We start from the raw sequence: 21,225 nt of genomic DNA, 5'->3' as shown, positions 1-21,225 counted from the left end.
TATACTTAATATAAATAGTATATATTTACAACGAATGCCCATATTTTAACCATTTTTTAACATTCGGTGAAGAGTTCAGAGATTCAAGACAAGTTTCTATTTGTAACTTTAACCTCATGTTAAAAGTAAGGCCTAACATGCGAGGCCGCCATCAATAGTTGACTAATGTTCCGTTTGAAGTATGGCACCGCCGCCGTCCATGGATAATACTTTCATTAGTAAATTGTAATGTTTCTTATATCAATATTTTCAAAACATAAATTTCCACTACAATTATCCACAGGGCTATTATCGGTTTTTTACGCGGTACAAATCGGTTCAGAGCTACAAGAGCTGTGCGGGAGGAGGTATCCGTTCATGTTTGATAATTTTGTGAAATGAAACTGCTCACTATTTTGATTTCAATTCCGAGCGTTTCAGTCCCTTTCTTTCACTTTCTTATTCCTATCACTGATATATCCTTTGAACCATATTCCGAAGAATGAATCAGTTATGGCATATGTTTTTATTAAACACTTTATGTTATGTTCGTTATTTATGTTCTCTACTTATACAAGATATTTTTGTTCTTGTTCTAAAGTTTAGATAAGTATTGCCGTGTGTACTACAGAAGACCGTTTACCAACTCGGTCCATATTTATAAATATGCTCTTTGGTTCAGTTTTCAATATGTACCGGTCATTATGAAACTTCTAATATAAAAAAATTAAAATTTTAAGTGTATTGTTTATAAAAAGAAGATAACCAAAATGTTTTTAACCCGTGTATATTTTAATTACTTCCAATATTACTGTTACATATATGTAAGTTTCCTTACCATATTTTGAACAGAAAGCTTTCTTTCAGGTATAAAAAGTAAGTTTGATTCACTATTAGCCTCTACATCAGACGATGCTTTCGATATCACTAAGGCAATCACTATAACTACCCAAAATCACAATATAATTACTAATCCATATACATTTACAGTAATTACTTTTTGTCAAATAGTTAAATGAAAAACCTCCAATTTCTTCCTTTTTTTTCTTTTTGACTACTTTCATGAATCAGTCCTGAAGTATCACAATATAAAATCCAAACAAAAGTTTCGGCCACTAACGGCTATATGGAGGAGTTGAGCAACTATACACTTTTTATTAAATAACAAATTAAGAACATTATGAGCGTTGTGTTTGATTTCGTCCTAACACGTACATTTATTTTAAGAGTTGACTTAATTTAATATTTGGCAGGTATATAAATTGGAAAAACTCTGGCTTTAACCTTGTGTTATAAATCCCATTGCTAACGTCAGTAACGTAATTTCCAGGTGCTATTTTCGAGCAGGGGACGGATGAGGTGCAATCGGCATTCAAGTTCGCAATGCTGACGCACAACCAGAACGTGACAGGTCGGCGGTTTGAGCTGCAGGCCTACGTTGACGTCATCAACACAGCTGACGCCTTCAAGCTATCGAGGCTTAGTGAGTAAATTCAATTTGCATTCGTATTTATTTTAGATTTAAAGTACGCTTTAAATGTCACGCCTTTATTATATGTAATATGTTACGTAAAAACTTTGAAACCTCATGTATTTAATCTAAGTGAAAGTTTGTATTACTCAATATTCTCGATCTAATAAATCTCATGAATTTACTTGACTTCGACTATGTGGTACGATTATGTTATGTTTAAATATAAATAAGTTATGGGTTACCTTGGGATGTAGTATGTTTAGTATAAATAATGTTGACAAAATAAATATATATCACACACCTGTTATAATCTTTTAGATTTTTCTTTCCATTTAAATTATTTTTTATACATGTCATGCAATTTAATATTTTTTAAACACGTTCCATGTTAATCTCATCTAGTGAGTATTATATTATTTTATATTTATGCTGTTGTTTTACTTTTTTTATCGTGATTAGGTTTTATTTCCTTAAATTATTACTGTTTGTACTTCTCTTAAAGTCAATCAATCAATTACATTTGAGGCTTCTGCTTGGCTGATAGATCAATGCTTAAACATTTTTTAATATAATTTTTGAGCAGTTGGATGATATGGTTGATTTATTATACGTGTGAGTAACATTATGATGGATATCATACCAATCCCAAGAAAGATATTTGGTTATGTAATATGAGAAACAATCATGATGTAGTATTTTATTTGTTTTACAAATACATCTTTGACATAACATTTTAAAATTCAATAATGTGCTAATGGTCTTCATTTTTATTTCAAAATTACTGATAATTGTATTTGTTATGAAGGAAGAAAGAGTACCTAATGTGGTATTGAGATATAGTTAACAGTTTATTAAGTCAATGTAAATTATAATTTCCGTTAGAGTAATAACGATACAAGCATTCAAAAGCAGAAACATAGTAAGTATAACTTGTTAGTTTTGCGTCATTTTACATACTAAACTAAGCAAGAAAAAAATCCTATGTAAAATAATAAAAATATTGCATAAACATAATTCGTATGTAGATGTGTATGTATTAAATATTTAGGGTTAATTTTTAATAATGGAGCCAAATTCCGTTATATGCTTTCAAATCTTGAACTTATTCTGTTGTCAAATAGCGATCTAAAACCAGTGAAATAGTAAATAAAACCAAACAATAGGATCTATATTTAAATTTTTTATATTTATACCTTAATAGTTTCAGACTTTAACACAAAAATAAAATATTCCTAGTTTCAAATACTCTAAAATAATGCCTCCAGCCGTTATTGCGACGAATAAAAAACATCCCTCAAGATAGTCCCTTGGAATATAATAAAATTTTAGAGGATCTGATCACAAATGCTGAGAGAGCTGTCTTATATTATAAACTCATTTGCATGGATGTATTTTATAGGAAAATTTGGCGTTTTAAGCTGAGATTACGTGTTTTAAGTCCGTCATCTTTCATTCGATAATATTTCAAACACATTTCCTCATAACCCAGTAAAATTGATTCCCAGTAGACTTGGTTAATAAATGCAGTAAAATGTAAGGTATTAACTTAGATCATGATTTGACTATATAAATGTAATACTTGACGGGAGTATAACGAATTTTAACCGATAGTGTGTGTGTTTGTGTATATATAACTAAGAAAAGAGTTATTTTATTCTAAAAGTTTTATATTTGTTTACTTACAAAAAAATACGTTGAAAAAGGTCCCTATTAACAATCTGAATATGTGAGAATGTAATTACGTATATGTAAATAAAATGACAAATGATATTATTTAACTTATATATTATTATACAGTACATAGTAGCAGTTGCAAATTTAAAGCTATTAGTTTATTCTCGAATTTACTTTATAAAATAAATTGTGAAGTAAACCTGTAAATTACTTGAATTTGGTTTCCTTACAAAGTGGGATAGTTTATTTACATATCTGAAGGAATAAAAACGGAGAGACTATGCTTTAACATGATTCAACATCATTCTCTACTTGCCTAAAATTTGAGTAAACAAGCCACAACGAGTTCAGGGCTATAGTAAGTGGAATCTCGAATAAGTACACCAGCCACTAAATGCAATTTCTTTTGACATAAAATTGTTGAGGGAAAATTGCTGTAATTTTTCACTGATAAAGTATACAAAAATATTATTTTTATATTGATATAAATCCTAGAATGAACCAATAGAATATAATTATATATCGAACATGAATAGGGAAGTAAAACATATACTGTGTTGTATCAGGTTTCCAGACATGCATTCTTTCAAAAAACGGATAAATAGGGTACAAAACAAAGGTGCGAGCCGGGTCGTCCGCTAAGTATACATAAGTTTCATTTTAGGGAATTACATTAATCGTACATATTTTTAATACCTCCGGACCGGGTAAAAATTTCATGTCTCTTTGTGTTTATGTCTGTCACGTAGACTTGGCCATGCATTTATCTCGTAAGCCGTTCGACGTACAGAGAGACTTAGCACCAATGTACGAGGGCTATCCAGAAAGTAACAGACGTTTTAGAATGGTGCGGCAGTGGGCGGGGCTACAGCCGACATCTTGGTTTTAAAACACTCTGGCACTCAGTACGCATCGAACTTTAGTCGAGCGCTGTCTGTATCTATTTTACTTTTCTCACTGTGATTAATTAAAATGTGCACTGTAAATGAAAATCCTGCCACTGTTGAAGTGCCAGGAGTGATAGTTGTTGGTCTTGCCTAGTGACTGCATATTGTATGTTGAAAATCAATGAAAACAGTTCATGAAAATAGCCCATTCACAATGACTGAACTCTCGAAATATTTCACACAAATTTCACGAAGTTGACTTAATGAAACTGTCATAGGGAAGCTCGGATACCATAAATGTTGTGCCAGGTGGGTTCCAAAAATTCTTACGGAAGAACCCAGTGGTGATGAAACTTGGGTGAAGCATGTCAATTGTGAAACAAAAATACAGTGCATGGAATGGGGGCACACACATTTTCCGAAAAAACCAAGTGAAAGTCTCCAAACTCTACCAGCGAGAAAGGTTATGGCAACTGTTTTTTGGGATGCCACGGGTGTGATTCTGGTTGATTTCTTTGAACAAGGGTCAACAATCAATCCTGTGAAACATATCAGAAGGTACGGCGAGCGATATAAAATAAGCGTACGGGAAAATCAAGGTCAAAAATGTTGTTTTTCCATGACAATGCACGTTCCCATACAGAAAATCGTACACGACAAGTCTTGGAAGAACTTAATTGGGAAGTGTTTGATCATGCGCCTTATGACCCAGATCTGACACTAAGCGACTACCACCTCTTTCCAGCGATGAAGACCTGGCTCAGCGTTTTCATAGTGTTCACGCTGGCGTTAATCAGTGGTTAAGATCTCAAGTGGCAGAATTATACAAAGCTGGAATCGAAGAACTTGTGTCAAGTTATTCTAAATGTCTTGTACACTGGGATTACTTTGAAAAAGAGTGTAGCTTTTAGGTAAATACATATCCATTTGGAATATATTTAACTAAATATTCAAAGAACTCGTTCAACCAAATGGCTCATTAGTCATATCAGTTAATAACCGTTCCTATTCATATATGTAATAATCGATAGAATTGTTAAATTGTGGGAAGAGGTAGACAAATATTATGTATATTTTAAAGAAGTTTTAAAGAAAGATTAAAATCCGTGCATTATTATTGAGCAGCAACCAACAATTTTTTAGTGTACACAAAGATTGATCGAGGTGAATTTAAACGAATAAAATGTTCCTATTTCGGTTCGTAAATTTTTTATTTCAACAAAACGTCTATTACTTTCTGGATAGCTTTCGTTATTATTTAGCTAATCCGCAACAATTATATAGTTACGAGTTAGAACTTTATTGTGTTTAGAAAGGCAAGTGAAATGTTTTCTTGAATATTTTATAAATGTATCTGTAAATAAGCAATAAACTGTATGTCTATTGATGAGTGATACATAGCCATTAGTTAGGATATTTCAATATATGCTCTTTAGACCTAAAATTGAATACCTACGCAGATTTAAATACTTTTTACATGTAGTGGGATTTTCAGTAGAAAGTATATACCCAAAGTTTATTTATATTGTAAAAAATCATCCTTTTAGAAGTAAGAATAACTAATGATTGGTTTTATATTGTTCAGCGAAATAACGAAGGAATATTATTTGCCATTAGGATATTCAATTTGTATTATTGTTATTGATTCATCTTGACACTGAACATAGAAATGTTTTATTTTTAAAATAGCGCAGGGCTCAATCATAGTATGTGAAAGATCATAACTGTTATAATGTTAGTATTGGAATGTGATAGACTCACTGGTTTTGATTTTAGTTTTAATTGTGTTGCCTTCAATATAAATATGTACATCCATATAGTACATCCGTAGGCCTACTGTTTTGAAGCCGAGGTAACAACAAAGTTTTACGAATTTTTACCGGGGAAAAATATCAAATTCAAATTCTGCATTGGAGATATAATTTAATCGAACCTAAAGTGCTTCTACAAGCGCTAACATTTGAAATAAGAATAAGTTTCAATTTCGCTTATCCTCTGATCCTCCTAACCAAGCAAACTGAATGTGTACCTGATGCATAATTATATAACTACTTCCGTTTCAAAAATATCATATGACTCAATCTTATTACATAATAGGTTGAAAGCGCATAAGGAAACAATAAGGAAACTTACGGACTGACATTGAAAACAAATATATTCAATCTAGAATGTTGCATAGAAAGTTTGGGTTAAATCGCGGGTAAGTGCCAGTATTTCAATAATTTGCGTATGTACATTACATAAAAATCCTATGTGTTTAAATTCGAATCGCACGTTTGCGGTATTTTAAAACACACACTTTTAATGGCAATAATAACTAAGTAAATATTTATCTGGGCGGGGCGTTAAATATATAAATATGGTTTAAATCATATTGGATATGCAATCGAGTTGAAAGAGTTTAGTAAAGTGTAGTGTCTTTGATCGTATGTCAAGGGTCAAGGCCATGCTCGTTCTCAGGTACTTCTCGCACCCACATGCAGTATCCAAGTAGGTCTGAGGGTCCAGACCATACAGAGGTGGCACGCTAAAAGTTCAATCAGGAACGCTTTATAAACTATACATCTTAGTATACCGCACAAGGACCTAACGCGATACATACGCACTACGCAGATTGTGAGTGTTTAAGGACGAGATGGTAAAGGGGAGTTGCGTCCCGTCACCACATATTATCCAACCCCAACCCAAACCTTTCTGGTTGGAAATGTATAAGGGCTTAGCCGAGCGCAACGTGGCTATTACGGTCAGTGATGTCTCTTGTAACATGTCATTTTTAAAGGGGGTTTAAGTAAGGCATTTTTATTATGTTTTTGAGAGGAGAATATTTTTTAGTTAATGACATGTTATGATTTTTATTTCTTCCACCTACAATTATACTCCAGTAGCTCAACACCATCGCGGGAGACGTCAGCTGGCGGGGTCCGGCTCGACCGGGTAAGACGCGGAGTTTCAGGATACATCCGCCGGAGTTCCCTTCAAGGGCTGAAGCGCCTTACAGCGGACGACTCCAGTACTACAGTACGTAAGTACGCTGTGCCTGCTTCCTCGCTCTCTCGGTCGCTGTCTTTCGGTCGGTGTCTAGCAGTCGAAGTCGTCGAGTCGGAGTCGCCGCCCCCACACACGCCACGATAAGGTGCAAGTAAGTAGGTACTTATTTACCTGCCAAAACACGCGTTTACCTGAACTTGCCTAGTCACTAACGATAGGATAAGTACATGGCATTACGTACTTAAGCTGCTAACAGAATATAATTATAGATATCAAGTGTAGCAAGAAAACAGATCAGTACGAATAGGATTAGATTCTATTACTAGTAAAGAAGAGTTTAAATTAAGTTTTACTCAATTTATCGTTTCTTTTCGAGGCCGCTGGGTCGCTTGACGTACGTACGTTGGCACCAGCGCTCCTGAGCTTCAGCCTAAGAGTAATCTAATTTAGTTTTACTTAATTTATCGTTTCTTTTCGAGGCCGCTGGGTCGCTTGACGTACGTTGGCACCAGTGCTCCTGAGCTTCAGGCTAAGCGTAATTTAATTTAGTTTTACATAATTATCGTTTCTTTTCGAGGTCGCTGGGTCGCTTGACGTACGTACGTTGGCACCAGCGTTCCTGAATTTTGGACTAGGATTGAACGTAGTTTAATTTAGTTTATCGTTTCTTTTCGAGGCCACTGGGTTGCTTGACGTACGTTGGCACCAGTGTTCCTGAACTTCGGGCTAGGCGTAATTTAATTTAGTTTTACTTAGTTTATCGTTTCTTTTAGAGGCCACTGGGTTGCTTGACGTACGTTGGCACCAGCGTTCCTGAGCTTCGGGCTAGGTTAAATTTAGTTTAATTTTATTTAGTTTATCGTTTCTTTTCGAGGCCGCTGGGTCGCTTGACGTACGTTGGCACCAGCGTTCCTGAGCTTCGGGCTAGGCGTAATTTAATTTAGTTTTACTTAGTTTATCGTTTCTTTTCGAGGCCGCTGGGTCGCTTGACGTACGTTGGCACCGGCGTTCCTTAGCTTCGAGCTCTAGGTGAGCTAGGCGCGATTCCGAGCGAGCTCGTGTTTACATTTAGTTTTTATTTAGTTTATCGTATCTTTTCGAGGCCGCTGGGTCGCTTGACGTACGTTGGCACCAGCGTTCCTGAATTTTGGACTAGGTTTGAACGTAGTTAATTTAGTTTATCGTTTCTTTTCGAGGCAACTGGGTTGCTTGACGTACGTTGGCATCAGTGTTCCTGAACTTCGGGCTAAGCGTAATTTAATTTAGTTTTACTTAGTTTATCTTTTTTTTTCGAGGCCACTGGGTTGCTTGACGTACGTTGGCACCAGCGTTCCTGAGCTTCGGGCTAGGTTAAATTTTGTTTAATTTTATTTAGTTTATCGTTTCTTTTCGAGGCCGCTGGGTCGCTTGACGTACGTTGGCACCAGCGTTCCTGAGCTTCGGGCTAGGCGTAATTTAATTTAGTTTTACTTAGTTTATCGTTTCTTTTCGAGGCCACTGGGTTGCTTGACGTACGTTGGCACCAGCGTTCCTGAGCTTCGGGCTAGGTTAAATTTAGTTTAATTTTATTTAGTTTATCGTTTCTTTTCGAGGCCGCTGGGTCGCTTGACGTACGTTGGCACCAGCGTTCCTTAGTTTCGAGCTCGAGTCGAGCTAGGCGCGAATTTGAGTGAACTAGTGTTCGCATTTAGTTTTTATTTAGTTCATCGTTTCTTTTCGAGGCCACTGGGTCGCTTGACGTACGTTGGCACCAGCGTTCCTTAGTTTTGAGCTCTAGGCGAGCTAGGCGCGATTTTGAGCGAGCTAGTGTTTACATTTAGTTTATCGTTTCTTTTCGAGGCCGCTGGGTCGCTTGACGTACGTTGGCACCAGCGTTCCTTACTTTCGGGCTCTAGTTGAGCTAAGTGTGATTTCGAGCGAACTAGTGTTCGCATTTAGATTTATTTAACTATCGTTTCTTTTTTTTGGCCGCTGGGTCGCTTGACGTAAGTTGGCTCCAGCGTTCCTCGTTTCGAGCTTCAGTTGAACTATCAACTGTCGTATTAGGGGACGTTTAGGTAGTGGAACAGTCATCCTAAAGCAAATGCTGACGCCTTCCCTTTATTCCCTTTCGTTTCCGAGTCTGCTATGATGAAAGCATGTTGATCCGTTGATCATCGGTGCTGTATTTGCTTCGGCTTTTGGTTTCACATTAATTCGGTTCTGAGCTGAACTTGGAAACTACCTCTCCCTTTCGAACCCTGGATTTTACCCCTCTCGACTGTTCTATCCGGTGTCTTAGGGTTATATATGTTTATAAACTATCCCTGACCCGATTAAACGTTATAAATTTGGCGCCCGAACAATTGGACGAAATTAAACGATAGTTTTCTGAAAATTTAATTTAGTTTTCTGATTATTTAAGGAAATTAGTTTAAAATGTTTGAAAACGTTATATTTTGCAAGTTCTTTGCAGTTTTACGCTGGCTGTTGGGAGTATTTTATATTTTGCAAACCTCAAACAAAAGGGTCGATTTAGATAAGGCTAACGATACTAAGGGTGATAAAGATACCCCTGTACCATTGTCAACAGAAACTCGACCTTCGGCCACACTTAATGTCCCCACTAGGCAACCGGAAACAATAAAAGATAAATTCCTAACGGAAAATGACCCATATGTTGGATGGGTCTATCGCTTAGACAAGACCCAACTACGTACCGAATTATTAAAATACATTCTTGATAGTGAGGGAAAAGTTGACGAATTAAGAAAACGATACGTAGCATATTTACGGTCGGATAAATTAACGACTTCAGAGCGCGAGTCCGAGAACGAAAATAATAGGATGGACTATGCGGGTGTCTTAGAAGGCAATTCCGTATCTCACACCCACAGGGTACTGAGCAGCAACGAGCAAAACGAAAGCATGGCTCTTCGTGAAATTCTTGGACTCCCTCCTAACGCTGACAGCAAAACTCTAAGGGAAATGATTTTATCGTTAAAAAACACTAGAGAATCCCAGCCTTCAGCTAATGGCACGATGGGAACTCCGCACACAAACGTAGTACATAGCCACCAATCGATGTTACCGGACTATTCACTTCCGACGTACACACAAACGAATCCGGTCGGACTACAAAAACGACCAGGTTGTTTCGATCTGCAGAATGACTCGCCTAACTTATGCAACCTAGTAAGGAAATGGAATCTTCATTTTGACGGAGTGAAAGGACCGATCTCGTTCCTAGAGAGATTGGATGAGCTACTCGACGCGTACGGCATTGAACGAAACGACATCCTTACAGCCTTGCCAGAGATTTTCCAAAACTCTGCACTCCTGTGGTATAGAAACAACAAGGACTTATGGAACAATTATGTGGATTTTCGGAGGGACTTTGAAACACAGTTTCTTCCTCCTGGATACAAGCAAAATCTTGACGACGAGATCCGGAAGCGTACACAAGGTCAAGAGGAGCAATTTAAAGACTTTGTCGTGGCTTTAATGACATTAATGCGCAGAAGGGGGTCGTTAACACTAGACGAAAAACTCAATATTTTATATTCAAACATGCGTCCCGAGTATAAACTTACGATGAAACGACAAGAATGTAGGACCATATCTGATATGATTCACCAGGCTGAGCAGTATGAAGAATATTTGAGGGCCCGAAACACTTACCGGCCTCCTCCACTGCCATCACTCGCCCTAGTGCCAGAGACGGCATACTATGCAAAGAAGAAGTGTGATAAATCTCACGAAGCGTCTGCGGTTAGCAAGAACGGCGTTACAAAGACAAAACCCGCTCAAGTAGAAAATGAAATGAGTTGCACCATTCATGGCGAGGCGAATCACACGCAAAGACGGACGACAGAAACCAAAATTGTCAAACCTAACGTTCACAAAGATAAACGTGAGCTTAACGTGAGGTTCCAAACCCCAGTTAACACGGTGAGGCGTATACGCGACGACACCATATGTTGGAACTGCGAAAAAAGGGGGCATTTTTTCGAGAATGCCAGAGGCCCAAGACCTTGAGGTGTTTTTATTGTAAGCGACAAGGTATAGCAACTACCGCTTGCAATTGCCAGACGGGAAACGGTCGGTGGACTCAGCCGAGAAGGGGTCACCTGAGTCCCAACCGAAGAAATTAAGAACGACCCCAGAAGACTGGCAGAGTTGGCTTCGCACAATAGCGAATTTTTCTGGATCAGTACAGAGCAGCAGAAACATGGACAGCAGACCACACATCGAAATAGAAATCTACGGTAGCATATTTTCTGCTCTAATAGATACTGGAGCAACGATTTCAATGGTGGGAAAGAGACTAGCTGAGCATTTGAGAAGAAACGGAAATGTACCATTTAAACGCCCGATGAAAATCCGGATGGCTGATGGCTCACAGACATCGTTAGAAGAATATTATACGTTCAAAGGCTTGATCTCCTATAGAGATACGACGCATACGTTCGAAGCACTTTGCGTGCCGTCACTTACTTCGGACCTGATAGTTGGTGTCGATTCGATTGAATCGTTGGGGTTGCTGACATATGATTTCCCTTCCCAGACGCGACATGAACGTAATATCTTCTTACAGAAGAGTGAGGTAGGGGATGTTAGCGGATTGAATCAGCTATCAGAAGATGAACAAGAGGTCTTAGAAAAATTTCTAACAGAGGAGTTGCCTAAATTCGATGATGTTACGGGTAAAACAACACTAGTTGAACACAAGATTCGCCTGATCGATAATACACCTATTAAACAAAGGTACTATACGAGAAATCCGGCAATGCAGGCTGTACTAGAAAAAGAGTTAGAGCGTATGATCGAAGCTGAAGTGATCGAACCGTCTTCGAGTCCGTGGAGCTCACCGATTGTACTTACCAAAAAACCATCTGGTGCATACAGAGTTTGTATCGATTTTCGGCGTCTAAATGCAGTCACGGTGAAGGATGCTTACCCCTTGCCACAAATCAACCCCATTCTAGAAAAACTCAAGGAAGCCCGCTATATTTCGACCATCGACCTCAAAGAAGGATATTGGCAGGTCCCTTTATCAGAGGAAAGTCGGCCGCTGACAGCATTCACTGTACCTGGAAAAGGATTGTTCCAATTTCGCGTCATGCCATTTGGTTTGCATTCGGCTGGGGCTACCTTCCAGCGCCTCTTGGACACCGTTATTGGACCAGAATTGGAACCTAAAGTGTTTGCCTATCTGGATGACTTGGTTATCGTGAGCCCTAACTTCGAGGCTCATCTAGAGCTTCTTCAAGAGGTTTTTCAACGACTAAGAAGAGCAGGTCTGAAACTTAACCCTGCCAAATGTCACTTCTGCAAAACTGAACTGAAGTATTTAAGTCACGTTGTAAACGACAGGGGCATTAAGACAGATCCAGAGAAAGTTCGAGCCATTGTAGAATTTCCTAGGCCGTCCAATTTGAAAACTCTAAGAGGCTTCCTTGGTATGGCCTCGTGGTATCGGAGGTTTGTCCCCAACTTCGCATCTCTGACCACCCCCCTCACGAGACTGTTGAAGAAAGATACTAGATGGCAATGGACGGAAGAACAGGAGAGTTCATTCAAGACTCTTAAGGAAAAATTAACGACTACGCCTATCCTAGCCTGTCCTGATTTTGGACAAACGTTTGTTTTAAGAGTGGACGCCTCGGGCGATGGCCTTGGAGCATCGTTAACACAAACACAGAACGGAAAAGAAGTTGTGATTGCGTACGGTAGCAGATTGTTGACGGGCAATTAACGCAAATTCTCAGTCACAGAAAAAGAATGCTTAGCGCTAGTCTGGGCCGTAAAAAAATTTCGCCCATACCTAGAGGGATATCACTTTATCGCAGAATCGGACCATCAGGCTTTGAGATGGTTACAAAAGTTAGAGACTCCTTCTGGTCGGCTGGCCCGCTGGGTGTTGGAACTCCAGCAACACGATATGGAGATACGATACCGAAAAGGAGCCCTAAACAAAGTGGCTGACGCTCTGTCTCGGAACCCGGTCCATAAGCAACCAATTGAACATATAGGATCCTTTACGGCTGAAAATTGTTCCGCTCAGAAAAGAAGGCAGGTAAACAGAAGACCACGTCAGGAAGAAATTACGGATGAATCCAATGATGTAGGGATAGTTGATAGGAACCTATAGGAAAAAGGCTATACAAGATGGCCACAAAGGGTGACTCAAATCTAATTATAAAAGATGGGAACCTCTATCGTCGAATAGTAGTAAAAGGAAATAACGGACGCAGACAAGCCCACTGGAAAATGTGTGTTCGCGAAGAAGACCGCCCGAAAGTACTGCAAGAAAATCACGATAAAGAAACTGCAGGTCATCTGGGTTTTAGAAAAACCGCCTTAAAGCTCTCCAAGTGTTATTACTGGCCAGGTTGGTTTCGTGACGTAAAGGCATACGTAAAAAAATGTCTGATATGTCAACGATATAAAGTTGAACAAACGAAGCCCGCCGGGAAGATGTATTTTCGTAAGCCACAAGGTCCGTGGTACACGGTTACCGCAGATATAGTGGGCCCCTTACCACGATCGAAGAGTGGAAATCGGTTTATACTAGTGTGTCAAGATTACTACAGCAAGTGGTTAGAACTTAGTCCACTTAGATCGGCCACAGCAGCTAATGTGATAAAGAATTTCAAAGAGATGATTTTGTTCAGATACGGTGCACCCAGCGTTTTAATAACCGATAATGGGTCCCAATTTGTTTCGAAAATATTTCGAGATCTTTGTAGAAACTGGAACGTCGACTGTCAGCTGACGGCCCCTTATAGTCCTCAGAGCAATCCAGTAGAGCGTTCTAACCGCGTCATCAAAACCTTGATATCACAATTCGTTGGTGAAGACCACCGATCGTGGGATGCTAAACTAAGTGAGTTTAGATATGCATTAAACACAGCGAACCACGAATCAACAAACTTCACGCCAGCCATGCTTAACTTTGGACGCGAGCTGAGACTACCTAGAGCAATGTGTGGACCTGCGTTTGAGTACTCCGGCGACCAGGAAACGACTACACGAGGAGAACGACACGAACAACGAATGGAAGAATTTAAAAGGATTTATCAAAGCTGTCATCGCAATTTAGCCCGTGCCTTCCAGAGGCAGTCTCGATATTATGACCTCAGGCGACGAGATCATAACCTCCGTGTTGGACAATTGGTCTGGAAAAGACACCATACCCTGTCTTCGGCTCCTGAAGCGTATGCATCGAAGCTGGCGCCCCGTTTTGTAGGCCCCTTTGAAGTAGTTACGTTTAAATGCCCAAATATCGTCGAGTTAAAAGACTGTTTGACGAACAAGACTCAAACGGCCCACGTAAAAGACTTGAAAAGTTACACGGGGTCGGACTAAAGGGAGGAAATTAATAAATAATATATATCGTTAGTGGCTCAGTGAAATTTAGTGGTAGTTTGTTTTGGATGCATGAACGTAAGCTTGACGAGATGCTTTATTTGCAGGCTATATTGAAAATACTGCACGAGGTTTGTAGACAGCTTCCTGCTTGCGAACGCCTGTCCCACGCTTCTGTAGCTACGTAGAATAACTCAGTGCGAGCTAGCATGGAGTATCTCCGGCCAATACTACAGCCGAGTTCTGGAGAATTGGATTGCCTATTCCCTGGTCAAAGGATTAACGGAGACGTTATTAACGCGTACATGCGGTTGTTGGAAAGGAGGAGTATTTTCTACGCCACCGTACCTGTGACCTATTCTGTAGACACATATTTTTTGAGACCTGGGAAAGAGGGGGCTACGATCGAGTGAAGAGCGCGTTTAAGGGGATCAACCTCTTTTCTAGGGACCTGATTCTGTTCCCCTTACACTTAAGGGACTACGAGGGAGGTCATTGGGCACTTATCGCCGTGAAACCAAAACTCAACCTCATCAGGTCACTCGACTCGTTGGGACATCCCCGGACTAAAGATATGCGAGTGATCCTCGAGTTTATGGAAAATAATGCAGTGGAAAGGAAAGTAATATTTGACAGGGACGTTGGGATAATATGTAACACACCAGACGAGTGCCCCAAACAACAGAACGCTACGGACTGTGGAGCGTTCGTATGCGCCTACGCAGAACTCTTGTCAGCGGGGGACACGCCGTCGGGGAAAACCATCAACCCCCTGAAAACGCGAAAAGACGTAGCTCGGGCGCTTAGGAGAGGGAAAATATCCCAGGAGGACTTCCGGGTCTACGGCGAGGCAGGAGACAGGATGTCAACCGAGAGGGTCGTCGCGGTAGCCGAGGAAGACTTCGTTTTAATCAGAGAGCTAAGCGAGGCGATTGGAGATTTAGTTCCTGCGTCCCCGGAACTCCCGCTAAGCAGAGGAGAGGAGGATGACCCCGGGAGAGGCATAGTTCTACCGGATCTAACGATGGAAGAGCCTGCGGTGATGACGCCGAGAACCAATACTCCCACGGACGAGCGGACGTCTTCCTGGCTGTCTATAACAGCGAGTGAGACGTGGGAGATGGTGGAAGATGAAAATTGCAGCGCGCCGGAGATCCGAGTGTCAGCACCCGCCGCTAAACCCAGGACGCCAACGAACCCAGCAGTAGCGACGATGACTTGTGGGGATGCCCGACATAGGCTTTCCCGTACGAATGATGACCATTCGTCGGTTCTTCGGAACGGCCTTGGGAGTAACCCCCGCGTATGGAAAACCAAACGCCCAAGACACCCAGTAAGGGTAAGGCTCCAGAACCCTGATGGAACGTGGTACCGAACAAATGCGAAAAACGTTACAAAGAAACCAAAGTAAAGGGCAATAACCTCCGGAAGCAGTGATTTGCCTTCAATAAGTAACGGCCCCAACATAGGAAGCGATCTGCAGTTTAAGTTTAAGTTTTCCAGAAGAATCCTTTAGTTTAACTTTTCTCATTTTGTTTCCCCGAAGTGGGTGGGGGATGTAACATGTCATTTTTAAAGGGGGTTTAAGTACATGGCATTACGTACTTAAGCTGCTAACAGAATATAATTATAGATATCAAGTGTAGCAAGAAAACAGATCAGTACGAATAGGATTAGATTCTATTACTAGTAAAGAAAAATTTAAATTAAGTTTTACTCAATTTATCGTTTCTTTTCGAGGCCGCTGGGTCGCTTGACGTACGTACGTTGGCACCAGCGCTCCTGAGCTTCAGCCTAAGAGTAATCTAATTTAGTTTTACTTAATTTATCGTTTCTTTTCGAGGCCGCTGGGTCGCTTGACGTACGTTGGCACCAGCGCTCCTGAGCTTCAGGCTAAGCGTAATTTAATTTAGTTTTACTTAATTATCGTTTCTTTTCGAGGTCGCTGGGTCGCTTGACGTACGTACGTTGGCACCAGCGTTCCTGAATTTTGGACTAGGATTGAACGTAGTTTAATTTAGTTTATCGTTTCTTTTCGAGGCCACTGGGTTGCTTGACGTACGTTGGCACCAGTGTTCCTGAACTTCGGGCTAGGCGTTATTTAATTTAGTTTTACTTAGTTTATCGTTTCTTTTCGAGGCCACTGGGTTGCTTGACGTACGTTGGCACCAGCGTTCCTGAGCTTCGGGCTAGGTTAAATTTAGTTTAATTTTATTTAGTTTATCGTTTCTTTTCGAGGCCGCTGGGTCGCTTGACGTACGTTGGCACCAGTGTTCCTGAACTTCGGGCTAGGCGTAATTTAATTTAGTTTTACTTAGTTTATCGTTTCTTTTCGAGGCTACTGGGTAGCTTGACGTACGTTGGCACCAGCGTTCCTGAGCTTCGGGCTAGGTTAAATTTAGTTTAATTTTATTTATTTTATCGTTTCTTTTCGAGGCCGCTGGGTCGCTTGACGTACGTTGGCACCAGCGTTCCTGAGCTTCGGGCTAGGCGTAATTTAATTTAGTTTTACTTAGTTTATCGTTTCTTTTCGAGGCCACTGGGTTGCTTGACGTACGTTGGCACCAGCGTTCCTGAGCTTCGGGCTAGGTTAAATTTAGTTTAATTTTATTTAGTTTATCGTTTCTTTTCGAGGCCGCTGGGTCGCTTGACGTACGTTGGCACCAGCGTTCCTGAGCTTCGGGCTAGGCGTAATTTAATTTAGATTTACTTAGTTTATCGTTTCTTTTTGATGCCGCTGGGTCGCTTGACGTACGTTGGTACCGGCGTTCCTCAGCTTCGAGCTCTAGGTGAGCTAGGCGCGATTCCGAGCGAGCTCGTGTTTACATTTAGTTTTTATTTACTTTATCGTATCTTTTCAAGGCCGCTGGGTCGCTTGACGTACGTTGGCACCGGCGTTCCTTAACATCGGGCAGGACGTAATTTAGTTAAGCATTGATTTAGTTGAGCTTTTATTTAGTTTATCGTTTCTTTTCGAGGCTACTGGGTTGCTTGACGTACGTTGGCACCAGCGTTCCTGAGCTTCGGGCTAGGTTAAATTTAGTTTAATTTTATTTAGTTTATCGTTTCTTTTCGAGGCCGCTGGGTCGCTTGACGTACGTTGGCACCAGCGTTCCTGAGCTTCGGGCTAGGCGTAATTTAATTTAGTTTTACTTAGTTTATCGTTTCTTTTCGAGGCCACTGGGTTGCTTGACGTACGTTGGCACCAGCGTTCCTGAGCTTCGGGCTAGGTTTAAATTTAGTTTAATTTTATTTAGTTTATCGTTTCTTTTCGAGGCCGCTGGGTCGCTTGACGTACGTTGGCACCAGCGTTCCTGAGCTTCGGGCTAGGCGTAATTTAATTTAGATTTACTTAGTTTATCGTTTCTTTTTGAGGCCGCTGGGTCGCTTGACGTACGTTGGTACCGGCGTTCCTCAGCTTCGAGCTCTAGGTGAGCTAGGCGCGATTCCGAGCGAGCTCGTGTTTACATTTAGTTTTTATTTACTTTATCGTATCTTTTCAAGGCCGCTGGGTCGCTTGACGTACGTTGGCACCGGCGTTCCTTAACATCGGGCAGGACGTAATTTAGTTAAGCATTGATTTAGTTGAGCTTTTATTTAGTTTATCGTTTCTTTTCGAGGCTACTGGGTTGCTTGACGTACGTTGGCACCAGCGTTCCTGAGCTTCGGGCTAGGTTAAATTTAGTTTAATTTTATTTAGTTTATCGTTTCTTTTCGAGGCCGCTGGGTCGCTTGACGTACGTTGGCACCAGCGTTCCTGAGCTTCGGGCTAGGCGTAATTTAATTTAGTTTTACTTAGTTTATCGTTTCTTTTCGAGGCCACTGGGTTGCTTGACGTACGTTGGCACCAGCGTTCCTGAGCTTCGGGCTAGGTTAAATTTAGTTTAATTTTATTTAGTTTATCGTTTCTTTTCGAGGCCGCTGGGTCGCTTGACGTACGTTGGCACCAGCGTTCCTGAGCTTCGGGCTAGGCGTAATTTAATTTAGATTTACTTAGTTTATCGTTTCTTTTTGAGGCCGCTGGGTCGCTTGACGTACGTTGGTACCGGCGTTCCTCAGCTTCGAGCTCTAGGTGAGCTAGGCGCGATTCCGAGCGAGCTCGTGTTTACATTTAGTTTTTATTTACTTTATCGTATCTTTTCAAGGCCGCTGGGTCGCTTGACGTACGTTGGCACCGGCGTTCCTTAACATCGGGCAGGACGTAATTTAGTTAAGCTTTGATTTAGTTGAGCTTTTATTTAGTTTATCGTATCTTTTCGAGGCCGCTGGGTCGCTTGACGTACGTTGGCACCAGCGTTCCTTACTTTCGGGCTCTAGTTGAGCTAAGTGTGATTTCGAGCGAACTAGTGTTCGCATTTAGATTTATTTAGCTATCGTTTCTTTTTTTTGGCCGCTGGGTCGCTTGACGTAAGTTGGCTTCAGCGTTCCTCGTTTCGAGCTTCAGTTGAACTATCAACTGTCGTATTAGGGGACGTTTAGGTAGTGTAACATCCTAAAGCAAATGCTGACGCCTTCCCTTTATTCCCTTTCGTTTCCGAGTCTGCTATGATGAAAGCATGTTGATCCGTTGATCATCGGTGCTGTATTTGCTTCGGCTTTTGGTTTTACATTAATTCGGTTCTGAGCTGAACTTGGAAACTACCTCTCTCTTTCGAACCCTGGATTTTACCCCTCTCGACTGTTCTATCCGGTGTCTTAGGGTTATATATTTTTATAAACTATCCCTGACCCGATTAAACGTTATACTCTTAAGGATTGTTTTTACTGTAAAATGTCTTTTTATATTTTGATGTATTCTAGTCTAGTGTTCAATCAATCACTTCGTACTTTGTGGACACATTGAAAACCATTTTACCATATTGGCTAATATAATGTTACCCGTATAACAATGCTTACAGTTATTTTGTTATTCAATAAATTTTGAGTGTCTGTATAGTACAGTGTTTGAGTGATGACGAATGCTCTAAGCGGGTTTTGTCGGTTTAAACTTTGTGATCACTGAGAGTACATTTAAGGCTATAAAAACCTAAAAATTTTTACTCTGAGTTCCATGTGCCCCTGCTTTATTCTGATTTTATTAATTTAATTCAAGATTTACATTTGATTGTACTGACATGACTATCATGTTATCTCGTGATCTGTTTCAATTAATTTTATAAAATGTTCTCATGTAAGAAGACTACAGAGCATGTGTGTTGGAGTTTTGATAATGAAAAAAGTATATAATAGTTACATAAATATGTTTTGAAATCCAAAGTATGTTATATGTCCTTTATAACCTAAATTGGAATTTAAATATTAAATAGCTGTAAAAAACTTATAGTTTAAAAATTACCTATGGCATGATTTTGTGTCTGAAGGCTTCGAGATAGCATGTTTTTTTAGCTATATTCTAGATGCAAAATACCAGTGATTAGGGTTCAATGTTTGGTAATGCCAAGTGTTGGTAGTCTAATTATACAGTTAATAAAAATATAGGAACTATAGTCAGTGTCAAAGACAGTTTTGCAAATGACTAAAATCATTGTATTTGTAATCAGTTATTGGTATGTTCAATTTGTTAGTTTAAGGATATATTGACAAGTGACTGGACATTATGTGTTCATTGATTTACTGAGACACTTAAACATAATTAAAACATTGGCATCTAGAGAATATTCAGTGAACGAGCTACCACATTCTCTATAAAATTATATCAGCTGTAAAAAGTTAAAAAAATATCTATAACATAATGCTTGGTCCATTTCCTCACTATACAAGGTTTATAGTACACAAGGTTATAATTAATATTATTATTTCATCAAATAAACACGTAATATCGTTAAATGTTAATATTTGTAATGTCTAAGTCGTTTTGTTAATTTTGTTATCATTTAATTCTTTGTATAGTTTTCAGTATCCAAGATCATGTTTTACTATTTGTATATAATTAAAGGCCTGGTTTATAACTGCGTTTTATCCCGTCATTTATTACAACAGTTAGCGTTAAGAATGTTATATACGAGTATAATAACTATGTCAAGATAGCGCTTTTCAATTTTCTTAACTTTAAATGTCACTTAGAGAGTTGTAAGTTCTATATAATTATGGTGGTCATGGAATTCAGAGACTGCAATTAGGTACTGCAGCCAAAACCAATTACCTCTTACCAATTAGATAGGTGGTATCTGATTGTATTGTGTAATTGACAATGACAACCCTCATATCTAATCTAGACATACCAAGCACCTCTTGATTTGCAATACTGTGACATACGTCTCCCCAGTTGATGTTTCGTCTATAGTGGACTCAAATATGTTTAATTTTGTATCATGTGACCACTGTGGCGTTACTTGGTTTAGAATGTTTAATCAGCCTTATGAGGTATCAACACAATTAGGTTGTTAAAAATTGTGTATTCATAACTTTACGTTTTCCTGTAACTTTAAATTCTAGATAGACTATACGGTAATTCAATGAAGCAGAGAAACAAATAAGTAGCTAAGTTTGTTCTAGGCATTTCCATCGGGTATACATAATGACATGCGAACGGTCAGAAGGTAAATTTGCCTGTCTCCTTAATGACAAGCTTCGTTAAGTCTCAGCCACACCTTATAGACTGCGATGTGTCACCTTCAAGCTCAGTCGTGTTAAGTCTATAGCTCAATTCGTTCTCGACGTCTCCTGCTGGCAGACAGAAAGATAGATAGAGATAAGAAAAGTTTTACAAGTCTCCTCGATAACAAGTTTTGCTAAAACCATTGATTTCGCATCTCATTGACAGAGATACATCCCCTTAAAGCTAAATCTTGTTAAGCCTATAGATTAATTAATTCTCGTCATATAATTATGACTGTTATAAAGGCAGATAGGCAAAATAGAAGTTTTTGTAGC

At 39.7% G+C, this 21,225-nt stretch overlaps 1 protein-coding gene across 2 annotated transcripts in view; it reads left to right on the top strand.

The window, feature by feature from the left end:
• Nucleotides 1-21,225, top strand: part of LOC124365961 (glutamate receptor 1-like) — a 371,078-nt gene that overhangs the window by 266,877 nt on the left and 82,976 nt on the right. For both annotated transcript variants that reach the window (XM_046822115.1, XM_046822114.1), the window contains exon 2: nucleotides 1,310-1,462. In XM_046822115.1, the coding sequence (XP_046678071.1) occupies nucleotides 1,363-1,462 (100 nt within the window). In that variant the 5' untranslated portion in view covers nucleotides 1,310-1,362. The remainder of the gene's footprint in view (nucleotides 1-1,309; nucleotides 1,463-21,225) is intronic.

This window comes from Homalodisca vitripennis, chromosome 1 (assembly GCF_021130785.1).
Source record: "Homalodisca vitripennis isolate AUS2020 chromosome 1, UT_GWSS_2.1, whole genome shotgun sequence".
Taxonomy (NCBI): domain Eukaryota; kingdom Metazoa; phylum Arthropoda; class Insecta; order Hemiptera; family Cicadellidae; genus Homalodisca; species Homalodisca vitripennis.
Note: the sequence above shows the minus strand (reverse complement) of the source record. Positions and strands in the feature narration are given on the sequence as shown.